Below are 12,589 nucleotides of genomic sequence, written 5' to 3'. Positions count from 1 at the left end.
CTAAGATGCGACGCTAGAGAGAAAATGCGATGCTTGCAAAAAACAACAACTTGATGGACAAACATCTCTGGGTAAGAGGCACCATGGGAAACATCTATTGTAGAATGTCCCATTTCTCTCTAGCACAACCAGTAAACCTGAGAGGGCAATTGCGGTCAACAAAGAAGAATGGGATCCATTGGGAAAAGGTCAAAATGGGATAATCCTGAAAGATGGCTACTTCGTTTTCACTTGCTGGATCTTTGTTGCTTTTTATAATTGTTTAACCTTGAGAAATGAATGCTTGTTTAAATCACATCTCACTAAGCTGCTATGTTGAGAGCTTTGTTCACAAAACAGAGAACCAAATCCATTACAGAGAGTTGGAAATGCCCAGCAGCCCACAAAACGACAAGGCAAACTCTCCAATGCATTGGATGTAATGACAGGAGGCTTTCGTAAATCACAGGAGCGGGCTAATTGATAATGTTTGCATTAATCAGTAATTAAAGTGTAACACAAAATGGCTATAAAATGGATGAAGTTTATATGGTAATCAATGTGGCGCTGGCTCATAAGTCAACTCTAGGTTAATTAGTGCAAATAAATTTTTGACAGAAGCTTTGAAATGACTCTGTTAATTAACTAGTGCACTAAAGTGAAATTATTCACTCAGTGTTTACCTCATGTAATTATAGATGGCAGTTAATCAGAAGGCATTGCCCCAATGCTTTACCAACTCCTGAGTTCATCAAGAAATGACGTTTGTGTTTAGCAAAGCAAAAAGCTACAGCTAGCTGCTTTGACAACAACATATTACAACCAATAACATAATACAACCATAAGGAAACAACTATCTTGTGAATGTGATGCAACAGTTCAATATAGTAAGTTAAGGCTGTGTAACATTAGGGACAGTTTTATTTACTCTGCATATTTTCATCTTTTGTCATTGTGCTATAAAATCGCCCTGTAATGTTGCAAATTGTTATCTGCTATCATACTAATATATTGGTTTGTAGCGCAAATAGTTTTAGCACTTTGTGAATCTTCTAGTTATTTATCTATTGCAAGTCGCATTCATGGAAAATAGCTTACTTCTGCATTTAAAGGGGGGGGGGGGGGGGGGGGGGGGGGGGGTGAAATGCTCGTTTTCACTCAATATCCTGTTAATCTTGAGTACCTATAGAGTAGTACTGCATCCTTCATAACTCCAAAAAGTCTTTAGTTTTATTATATTCATAAGAGAAAGATAGTCTGTACCGAGTTTTCCCGGAAAAACACGAGCGCCTGGAGGCGTGACGTGTGGGCGGAGCTAAAGAATCACGAGCGCCAGTAGGCTTTTGCGTTGAAAGCGTTTGGAAGCTGTGACATTACCGTGAGGAAAAAAACATCCAAAACAAACCATGGCTAACAGTCAGATTCAGCCGTTTATTTATGATCCAGAATCAGATCCCGAGGCTGAAACTGAATGAGAGCAGCAGCAGCAGCAGCAACAACTCGCTCCGAGCGGGGCTCGAACCCGGGTCTCGGCATGGGAGGCGGACGCACTAACAAGGAGGCAGAGACATTTTAAGCAGTTTTACTCACCACCTGCGGCTCCAACACACGATTGTGACCCTTTTTCGTTGGGATTGCATGATCCTTATGAAATAAACGATACGCAAATCCATCGTCAAACTGGGCCTTGTTTGTAAAACAAGCATCTTCGAAATGCTGGGAACAAACACAAACACTTGCACAACTCCATTGATGCTCTGTAAAAATAAACTCCATCCACTGGTCCCTTAATGCTGTTTTTTTTTTATTTTGGTAATCTGTGCATGGTTGTCTTGCCCTGGCAACCAAAAATACACTTCTTTTGTGACATTTTGTGACGCTCTCGCTCTGATCAGTGAAGTCTGTTGTGCTCTCAGTGCTCTGCTATACGGGAGCGCGCGCTCTTCCGGCAGACGTGCCCTTAGGAGCCATATCAGGAAATTCCGCTCCATCTAACGTCACACAGAGCCATACTCGAAAAAAACTTTCCGAAACTTGTGACAAACCGGAAGGAGTATTTTTGGAACAGAAATACTCCTTCAAACGTACAACTTAATTTTTGAAACTTTGTCCATGTTTAGCATGGGAATCCAACTCTTTAACAGTGTAAAAAACTCAGTATGCATGAAATAGCATTTCATCCCCCCTTTAAAAATAAGGTGGATACAAAATTTTGTACTTGTCTTTTTTTTCCAGTTTCCAACTTTGAGCAAGTTGGTTGTGTCATTGAATATTCTTTATCGATGTATTAAAGGAACAGGGAAAGTTCTCCAAGCATCAAGGCGACCAAAGAAGTGGACAGTCACATTTGTGCTCTACATCCATACACAACAGAGCATCACAGCACGAATGAATGCATACATAAGTAATGAGGACTAAACGTGAATAATGATTTAAATGTGCATATTTATTAGATAACTGCTGCTCTAGAAATCGACTATATCATTTATGATTAAAGTCAGAATAGTAATAGGCACCCTGCTCGTCCTCGTTCGCATCATTAAACCTTAGCGCTGAATCATTCCCAGCAGGCCAGTCCTACAGGGACAGACACATATGCAGAGTGCAAGCTGCTGCAGCCTGGTGACGCTCCCTCCGCTCTGTCAGGTCTTACACTGACAGCCAAATCCTTAACCTCCCCATTACCACAATTAATGCCTGGGTGAGGCCACTCCCCCAGCACAGCTCCAGTCACTATGACAGGCCGTTGAAGCTGGGATGAACATACCATTAATCACCAAACATGAATAATCAAACGTCTGCTCAGAGCCCAGGCCTGCAAAAAATGTCATCCCTTGCCAAAGCCGGAGAAGGATTTGGCTGGGAAATGACTCATTTACGCTACAGAGAACAGAGAGCTCTTTCGTTATGTGCACGCTCAGACTTGTGATTTCACCCCTCGTGGTCTGATAGGGAGAGATGCTGTGGGTGGGTGGCTGGTCTACTAATAAACTGTCCCTTAACCTTCACCTGCAGGATCCACCCCTTCATCAGCACGATTAAACCCAGGGTTGACCTTCATTCTAACAGTCAGAAATGAGAGAGGCTCCATTCCAAAACCTAGTGTGCTGCCTACGTAGAAAGTATTTCAAAGCATGCATGTAGATGGTTACAAAAAGATATTTGTGTGGAGGGGGGAGTGTGGGAAAGAAACTGATGCCATTCTCCTCATTAGAAGTTAGTGCACCATTAGACTGATGAACTAAATATTTTAAGCTAAAAACTTACATTAAATGATACCTTATTTTGACCAAATTGACTCAAGCAAAGGCTTGTTTTTACAATTATTGCATTGTTCAGTAAAATGGCAGATGAGAAATTAAATAAACTTAAATTTCATTCAATACTGAAAAATGCATTTATTTTATTCAGTATTTGTGTAAACTCTGAAAAACTAAGGTTCCAAAATGGTGTTTTTGCAGTGATGCCATAGAAAACCCAAAGTCTGGTTCCATCATTCCAAAGTCAAAATACTCCAGAAACATACAAATTCTACAACATAAAATACACCTCACTCCTGATTTTATACTTTTTTTTCAAAGCTTTTACTTTGAAAAGTTCTTCAATTTGTAGATTTTAAATAAAGAGCTGCTTGTGTTGGTGACGTTGCCATCATGTGACCGTGGTGCAGTTCATTTATAGCCTAACTTTAGATTTTACTTCCAGCTGACTGTATTTAGGTTAAAATGTGCAAATGTTGTATTCATTTGTAAAGATTATATTGATGAACAAAATGTGTAAGAATCATACACTTTTGTTGGTCACAGAGTTTATTTTCTGCAATACCAAAGAACATAACAAATCATATTGGCTTTTTGTCGAGGAATGCAGAATGATTTCTCAACTTCTGGTTTGGCCAACAAAATAACATAATTCCTGCAGCTATCCACTAAACTAAAATTAATTTTTGAGTTGCTGCCTAAAGAGAGAGTTCCAAATTATGAGGTTCTTCAACAACCAGGATGCTGCTTATAGTATATATGCGGCGAAGCTGCTAACCAGGTTTTGGAACAAAACTAGGGGAAGAAAGGATTGGGTCTTGTTGTCTTAGGCCCTGTCCACACTGAGATGTGTTTCCTGTATATGCATACATTTTGTATCGTATACATCCAGACGGATCCGGCATTTTGGGAGAGTGAAACTGATATTTTTATAAATAGGGTCCCAGATTGGATACATTTGAAAATGCCGCCTTTGGGTTTTCGTGTGGGCAGCGAATCTGTATATTTTCTGAAACGATGACATCATCAGACCACGTCTCGCCCTTTATCAGACACTGCGACGTCACGTAACACCAACAAAATCATGAACAAACACTTAACAATTGTCTTTTTATTAACTAACATTAACAGATTAATAAATGTATTGTTCCATATTTGTTTGTATACCACTCGCAAGGTTTATGCATAGTCCAAGTCTTCTTCTCCATTTTGAGTGTATCTCTGTGGCAGAATTACAGCGCCACATACTGGTCTGGCATGTATACTACATCGTTTTGTGTAGGTTTTGTGGTTTTGGTGGGAATTGGATAGGGAAAGCTCTGGCTTCGTGTGGATGTAGCCTTAGACTTATAAAAGGTTTGCTAGGCATGCTGTCTGAAAATCCTTCAGCAGAAGGTGATGTAAGATTTAAGCACTCACTGGAATGAGACAAACTCTCCTGTTTGTGACAGGTCTTTGTTTGGGCTTTTGTTCTGATTCAGTCAGGTGAGACTATCTTTCATTCCCATAGCAGAAACATTAACACCACAAAACCCAGCTTCATTTTTCAGCGCAGCAGCCCAAATAACCCACGGGGCCAGAGCAAGAAGAAGAGAAGCCCCTCGTGGACCACTGAATGTCACGTGGCATAAAAAACAGCCAAATAAAAGCATCATAAGTTATGCATTCAGGACACTTGACTGAGCACGATTATTAGAAATAAAGCTAATGGACCGATGGACTGAACGGGATGCAGCAGAGGTAAATCTAATAGTCTTTACGTGAGATACACAATGATGCTCAATAAATAAATTATTGGTCAGTTTATTGGTGTTCAGCTCAATCGCCAAGATACTACAACTGGATTTATTCCACCAATTCTACATTAAAACAGTGTCAGTGAATCATTAAAATTTGCGGTGTTATATCGTTTACATGTATATCAAATATTATATATTTTATCATATTGTATTAGCCAAAATTGACTTTATTAAGGTACAGTATATCATTTATATTTAATACTGAAAGATAATAATTAACTAACAAACTGACTAGATAGATAGATAGATAGATAGAAAGATAGATAGATAGATAGATAGATCAATAGTATGCTTTTCATGATGTAACCTATAAATTGAAATACTGATAAGATAAGATGACAGGTATAATTTAAATTATGGCTGATAACTGGTAAATTACTAATATTATAAATGTAGTATTTTTATAAAATATAAGCATCTTATATTATATTTAATATAATATAAGCATCACAACATTTAATGCACAGGATTAAAGAATAATAGAATATTAAAGAAATAATTGAGAATAAATATTCCTTTTTGAAAGAATTTCTACAAATAAACTAAACTCAATTTACCATAAATGTACACAGCTCTTAGAAACAGCAACGAAAAATATCCAATACTGGCTGGCACAATGTGTTTATGTACTGACATAATGAGATATTGTGCGTCCTTACGTTTCAGTTAAAACTATCTAACAGTATTTTGTGTCTCATTTCCAAAGTCATTGACAAAATAAATAAATAAATACAAAAAAATTAATCAGCATGTATTTTCGGCAGTGATTTCATTGATAAGGTCAACGCTATGAAATTAGTCAATTCTTTTTCATTTCTTACTCATAGACAGAAGTGACATTGCTAAGTGCCACATGTTCAAAGTGTGTGCAGCGCCAACAAAAAGTTCACACTACAGGCCTGTTTATATGTCATACATCTAGCTTCTGGCATTACGGGCAAATGAATAGAGAACTTACACATGCTGAACAGAGTAAATAAGACCAGCCACCAGCCCATGTAATCGCTGCAGCTCTAGCTTGTGGCTTAGCCGATGAAGCGTGCAGACTGTTAAAACAAACCCTCTAATGAGCATAGAGCTCCTCTGTCCTCTCGGCTTGCTCCCTGGCTTTCTTATTCAAACACGAGCACAGCGCTGAATAAACTTCACGCACATGAAACATGCACTTCATGCACTTCCATTCTGGTGCGTGCTTTTGTCTGTAAGAAAACGGGGAAAATGACTGCTGGGAAAACAACATGTGACAGCTCAATCAAAGGCTGCACGCATACAAAATAGATTAGACAAGAATTGTGGATTAATGGATAAAGGCACTGCCAAAACACCATTTTTCTATTTCACCTTGAAGAGATAGTAATGACAATTCTCCCATAGTTTACTCACAAACATGCTGTTTCAGTCCTGTATGACTTTTTGTGGAACATAAAAACAGTTTTTTCTTTTCATGCAATGAAAGTCAGTCGGATCCAAAAGGACTTTAGACACCTTTAAGCTTTGGGTAACACTTTACTATAGGGTCCAATTCATATTAATACATAATGAATTGGACACATACATAATAACTAGTTGCTTATTAGCATGTCTATTATTACCATATTGGCTGTTTATTAGTGATTATAAAGGACATATAATGCATGATATCCATAATTCTACTCAATAACCTAAACTTATCAACTACCTTATAAACTATTAATAAGCAGCAAATAAGGAGTTAATTGAGGCAAAAGTCATCGTTGATGGTTAGTTAATAGTGAGAATTGGACCCTAAAATAAACCAAGCTTGGTTTTATGAACAAAATATAAAGCAAGATGTGCTCATAGAATAAAGTAATAAAGGTTTGAAATGACATGAGGGTGAGTTAATGTTGACAGAATCTTTACAATTCCCATCCCTGACTTACAAAACACAGCAATACTGGACTGACCAATGGCATGAGTTTTGGATGGGATTCTGCATGTACGACCAATGGAAGATGGGGATTTGGTCATGAAACATATTTGTGACCCTGGAGCACAAAATCAGTCTTAAGTCACTGGGGTACATTTGTAGCAATAAAACATTGTATGGGGTCAAAAGTTTCTTTTATGCCAAAAATCATTAGGATATTACATAAAGATCATGTTTCATGTAGACATTTTGTGAATTTCCTACCTTAAATATATCAAAACGTAATTTTTGATTAGTAATATACGTTGCTAAGGACTACATTTGGACAACTTTTGCACCCTCAGATTCCAGATTTTCAAATAGTTGTATTTCAGCCAAATATTGTCCTATCCTAACAAACCATACATCAATAGAAAACTAATTTTTTATTTTTTAACTTCCTTTTTATACCAACTCTAAAAGGATTCTCCCAAGGTATTCCTCATTCTAACATCCTAAGTTATTTGATTAATATCCTTATTTGGTCATCCAGAACATTCATGTCAACCAATCAGAGCTTAGAATTAGCTTAGTGGGCTGAATAACATTTGTAACAATATATGAAAGGTTGGTTTATATTGCTTCAGGACCAACATTTTCTTCTTCAGTAAATCAAGTTGTTTGGAGCAACTAACCACCAGTCAGTTTGAGATTACAGATGGCTGATTCTGACAGCTCTCATCCTACAGTAAAACAAACCTCTAATACACTGTTTTGACAGCTGTAAGAGAAACTGGGGACTCAAAGAGCTGCTAACGGCCACATAAATATGGTTTGTGCAGCCAAGAGCGGTGAGCTCTAACAGGGTGTGAACGTGCGACCTGTGGTTGACCCCCTCTTTAGGAAATAGTGGTCAGCAGTGTTGTGGATTCAGCACACACATGCTTGAATGGTCCTGAGAGGCGGCTTGAACTGTCTGCAGTGAGAGAGGTCAGGAAATGTCTCTGTCACGTTCAGTGGCCACTTCATCTCCAGCCACCCACTCAGAGCACAGATCAGAGAATCTGCACTGCACTTCTCAGCATTAGACTATATTAGTGCTTCCACATGCCTGAGTGGGCAAAAGCTTCTGACGTTTTTCAACAAAACAGTCCCATAAATTTGATTTCCACAAAACGGGCAAATAAATCCTCTCATCTTACATTAATAGCATAATTCTGGAACCAAAGGAGTTCTGTTGAGTCACTGACAAGCATATGGCTTATAATGGCGGATATAAGTCTTGTCTGTAATATTTTGATGAACGCAGAGAATAATAAATCTTTGGTAAATGATGAAAAAAACACACATTGCAATGTTAGTGTGATATAGAAAAGAAAAAAAAATATGTGCACAAAGGTGGAAAAAATTACAAATGCAAACACAGGAGACCCACCTCAGCTATTGTAAGGCCATGATTTACAACATGGTCCACAGTGGCCCTTATTTCATCTGAAATGCGCCTATATCTTTGGTCTTTTCTGTCTTTTGCTCTGTTTTGCCTTTACAACCTTCTGCCATGCATCATTACTCCTATATCTATCTATATACTTTTCAGTCGAAGGTTCATGAGATGCACCTTTGAGCTATTTCATAGAACTGGTTTATAATTAACGTGATCAACATTTCTCTTCATTAGTGAAAGGCAAGATTCACCTCCACAATTCATGGCAAATTTACAAAAGTCTAATAGAAAGTTTATGACAACTAGATCAACCATTTTGCATTTAATGACTTACACAATGAACTAATGCCTAGATGTTTGAAAGACTACTGCACAGAGAACCACATAATACATTTTGAGTAACATTAGCAACTGATAATGTTGGAAACCACAGATAAATGTACATAATCAATTGCATGAATGTACCAAAGCAATCGCAACTTGTTCAAAAGAATGAGAAACTGTTTTTATGATGTACACAAGTGATTAGATGATGTGGAGGCTGAACAAGTAGTTTTGAGAATTTCTTTTCTGAACTGAGAAAAACTGTAATATGCTTATAATCAATGATGAAAACAGGTGTGCTGATCAATATTTTTGTAAAAACTGATACTTTTTTTCAGAATTCTATGCTCACTAGAAAGCTCAAAAGAAAAGAACACATTTGAAATACATTTCATCAACTGATTCAATCCTTGTTAAAAGTTTTTTTTTTTCAGAAAAAATTATATATTCATACAAAAGTTTATTTTGTGTCTTATCTTGTCTGATTCATTTAATTTTCAATGTTATGCTAATTCTATCTAATTGCAAATTTTACAATTTTATTGACACAAATATTTTTTTTTACCATGGTAAAAGTGTAGTTTCAGCTTAATACACTTTAAAATGACAACCTGAACTAACCTCTGTGTTAAAATATCTTTTGTTGCCAATAAAATTATTCCATTAAAATGTGGTACACAACAACACAATCATGGCTGTTGCTTGCATTGACAGGAAGACGATTGTGTAAAATAAAGCAAAAAGATAATAAGCATGCTTTAACATAAAATGATAACAAAACAATGAATAACAACACAACATGAGACAAACACACATGCACACACACGCACACAATGTGATGCTTTGCAGGAATGAACAAACTCTGGTCTCCTATGAAGTATCACTCCTAGAAAAACCAACACAGATCTGAACACCTGCTCTTCGTGAAACTATGAATAATTTCTATCATTAATACAATCAATCAAAAATGACTTTGGATTTGACCACAAATGAACCTTTCTAGGGATGAATCAAAGTCTAGTGCTCTTCTTGTAAACAGAATGTGGAAATGTTGGAAGGAAATCCATAAAAAAAAAATTCTGACAAATTCTGTAAAGCATAGCTTGTCTCAACACAGTCATGCTGCCCTAGCATATGATGTTGAGTAGAGAGGAGAACAGTGCTTTTGTTGATGAGGAGTAGAAATGTAAATAAATGTTGGATTACTTTGTCATTCTTTGCTCGGCTTGATTTTGATTCCAGACAAGGAATTCAGGGTCGTACCTATCAGGAGACAGGCAGAGAGAGAGACAGGGTAGGTGTCTAGCAAAAAGGGATTTGACATTAAAAATGAATGTATTTACGTTTAGCTGTCTTCTTGCTGCTGCATGAAAATACTACACACTTGCATTTGACTCTCATCATGCACTAAAATATTTAATTGTTGCTTTGTTGGTTTTTATTAAAGAGGGGTCTCACACAACGGAAAAGAACTCCCAACTATACCACTCCAGTGTGAACTAGCAGTTGTAACAATCGACTTGTGGGTGAGATCAACTTTCACATTCCCAGTCAGTGCAAGTACTGATATATGGTAAGAAGTCTTCTGCATTCTAATTTTAGAAAAGCAGTACATTTCTCAAGACAATTATCAGGGGTTTTCAAACCTTTTAAGAGGGAGATAATCATATTTATTGGTCCTTGATGAAATTCAGAAAGTTTGAAAACCCCTTAACTATACAGGAGGTGCAAGGAGTTATAAATAATGCACTGTTTTATCTATATATATTACAATATTTAGCTATATATGACTTTTACGTTTAAAAATGCTGTTTTATGTATCATTTACAAGGATTTTAGGTAATGAACTGTGGCTGGAATTGTTGCCAGACCCACCCTTTAATATACCAAACACTATTAGTGAACCAAAGATTAAAGACGACTTTGACATGTTCTGTAACAGTATGAAATTGTCTGTGCATATCTGTGCATTTGTTTGCAGCCAGTAAATGCAATGCATCACACGTCATACCATTTCCACCATAGCCACTAGCAGTGAAAAGACATGGGAGAGAAACAAAAGCATGAGGAGTCAACAGAAAGGATGACAAGAAAAAAAACAAAAACAAAAACAAAACAAGGTCAAATCAGCAGAAAAAGCAAGCAAACCAAAAAAGAGAAAGTCCTATAATACACTCACAAGAGATGATCGTCAATGGCCTTGATATAGCATATCAAATTAATGTCACACGATAAAACCAAAATATGCTTAATACCAATTTAAAAAGTGAAAAGGGTGGAACTGACTAGCTATATAATCCATAAAAGCATGCTTTAAAATACCTGATTTTTTTTTTTTTTTTTTTTTTTTTACAATTGTAACAAATGTGTAATATCTTTTTGTGGTTTAGTAAGTGTACACAGGCAAACTAAGGACTACAGGAAGTGACATCATCTGATTCATGATGTAAGGGAGAGTGAAGTAAGATGTGCCCTTAATCAAGTAAACTGCACATTTATGACCAAGATTTAGAAAGGAACCATCATGTGCAGCTGCTTGTGACTGAGAGATGCACATAAATAGTGAGCATTTTCATTATCTACACTGATATCATAAAATATATCTTATATTGGTGAATTTGACCATAGTTGTTTTTGGCAAAAAAAAAATAAAAAATGTACAGTATGTACACCACCTTTCAAAAGCCTGGGGTAAGATGTTTTATTTTAAATCAATACTTTTATTCAGCAAGTATTGCAAATTGGAGAAAGATTACAGATTTTTATAATGTAACAAAAGATGTCTACATCAAATACATGCTCTTTTTTTATGAGTTTTTGATTCATCAAAGAATCCTGAAAAAATGTATTGCAGTTTCCACAAAAATACTACGTAGCACAGCTGTTTTGAACACCGACAATAAGAAATATTTCTGCTAAAGATTAAAAAAAACATTATTTTAAATTGAAATAATGTTTCAAATATTTGAACATAAAAGATTTCTTAAAAAAAAAAACATGAAAAAAGTACTGGTCCCCAAACTTTTGAACGGTACCGTATCTGTGGGTTAAAGTGTGTCAGAAGCTTTGAGGTGTCAGCTTAAAAATGCTAAATAAAACTAAACAGTGGCACAGCTTACCCCACTCTCCCCTACAGTGTCTTAATTCTAATTAAGCTCTATTTGATTTGTTAATCACTCAGCATGTCAGTTCGCCTCTAACCCGCACTAACAGGGTGAAATCACCATATGCAGTTCCTTCAAGATGCAGTAGACAGTGGAAGAACTCACCTGGGGTCCTTCTGGATGCTGTCCACAGAGGGCGACCTGACCAGCGTTGCCTCCGGGGGCAGAGCAGGTCCTGATTTGCTGTAGGGTGAGTCTGTGGAGGGGCAGAACTGTAGTGTACGGTAGGGGTTGGCATAGTCGGCGGTGGAGGCACCAGGACCAGTGGCATAGCCGGCACGGGGGAACGTTCCTGTAGCGTTCTGGCTTCCTGTGCGCTGCAAGGGTATGGGGTCAACACCAGGAGAAGAAGGGGCTACAACAGGAGAGTAGGGACAGGGCAGAAAGGTCAGGACCTGGTCACAGAAGCGGTTCTTTGGATCTTTGGGTGCAGTAAAGGGTGAAAAACATTGCATGTTGACCAGGTATTTCAGTCATAAGAGAGAAGGAGGACAGGAGGAGCAAAACAGAACAGAAATCATGTTAAACCATCAAAATAACAAACTGACCCATAATGACAAGTCTTCAGTAGGTGCTTTATAAGCTTGTCTGAGTGTGAATGCAAAACAGTTTTTTTCTCTCTAGCCTGCTTTTGTTCAGATTTGAATAGCTACCCAGAAACCACCACTGAGGGCTGTTCATCCTGACGGCAGAGGTTTCCAGCTGAATGGAGCTCAGAGCCGTGCTGGAAACATTCCCGCTTTAAAGTCAAC

General features: G+C 37.4%; 1 protein-coding gene across 2 annotated transcripts in view; it reads right to left on the bottom strand.

Moving 5' to 3' along the window:
* Positions 1–12,589, bottom strand: part of LOC113045735 (catenin delta-2-like) — a 75,424-nt gene that overhangs the window by 23,278 nt on the left and 39,557 nt on the right. For both annotated transcript variants that reach the window (XM_026206340.1, XM_026206341.1), the window contains exons 9-10: positions 11,943–12,192; positions 9,880–9,936 (exon numbers count right to left, since the gene is read on the bottom strand). In XM_026206340.1, the coding sequence (XP_026062125.1) occupies positions 9,880–9,936; positions 11,943–12,192 (307 nt within the window). The remainder of the gene's footprint in view (positions 1–9,879; positions 9,937–11,942; positions 12,193–12,589) is intronic.

Source organism: Carassius auratus, chromosome 27, assembly GCF_003368295.1.
Source record: "Carassius auratus strain Wakin chromosome 27, ASM336829v1, whole genome shotgun sequence".
In the NCBI taxonomy this organism is placed as follows: domain Eukaryota; kingdom Metazoa; phylum Chordata; class Actinopteri; order Cypriniformes; family Cyprinidae; genus Carassius; species Carassius auratus.
Note: the sequence above shows the minus strand (reverse complement) of the source record. Positions and strands in the feature narration are given on the sequence as shown.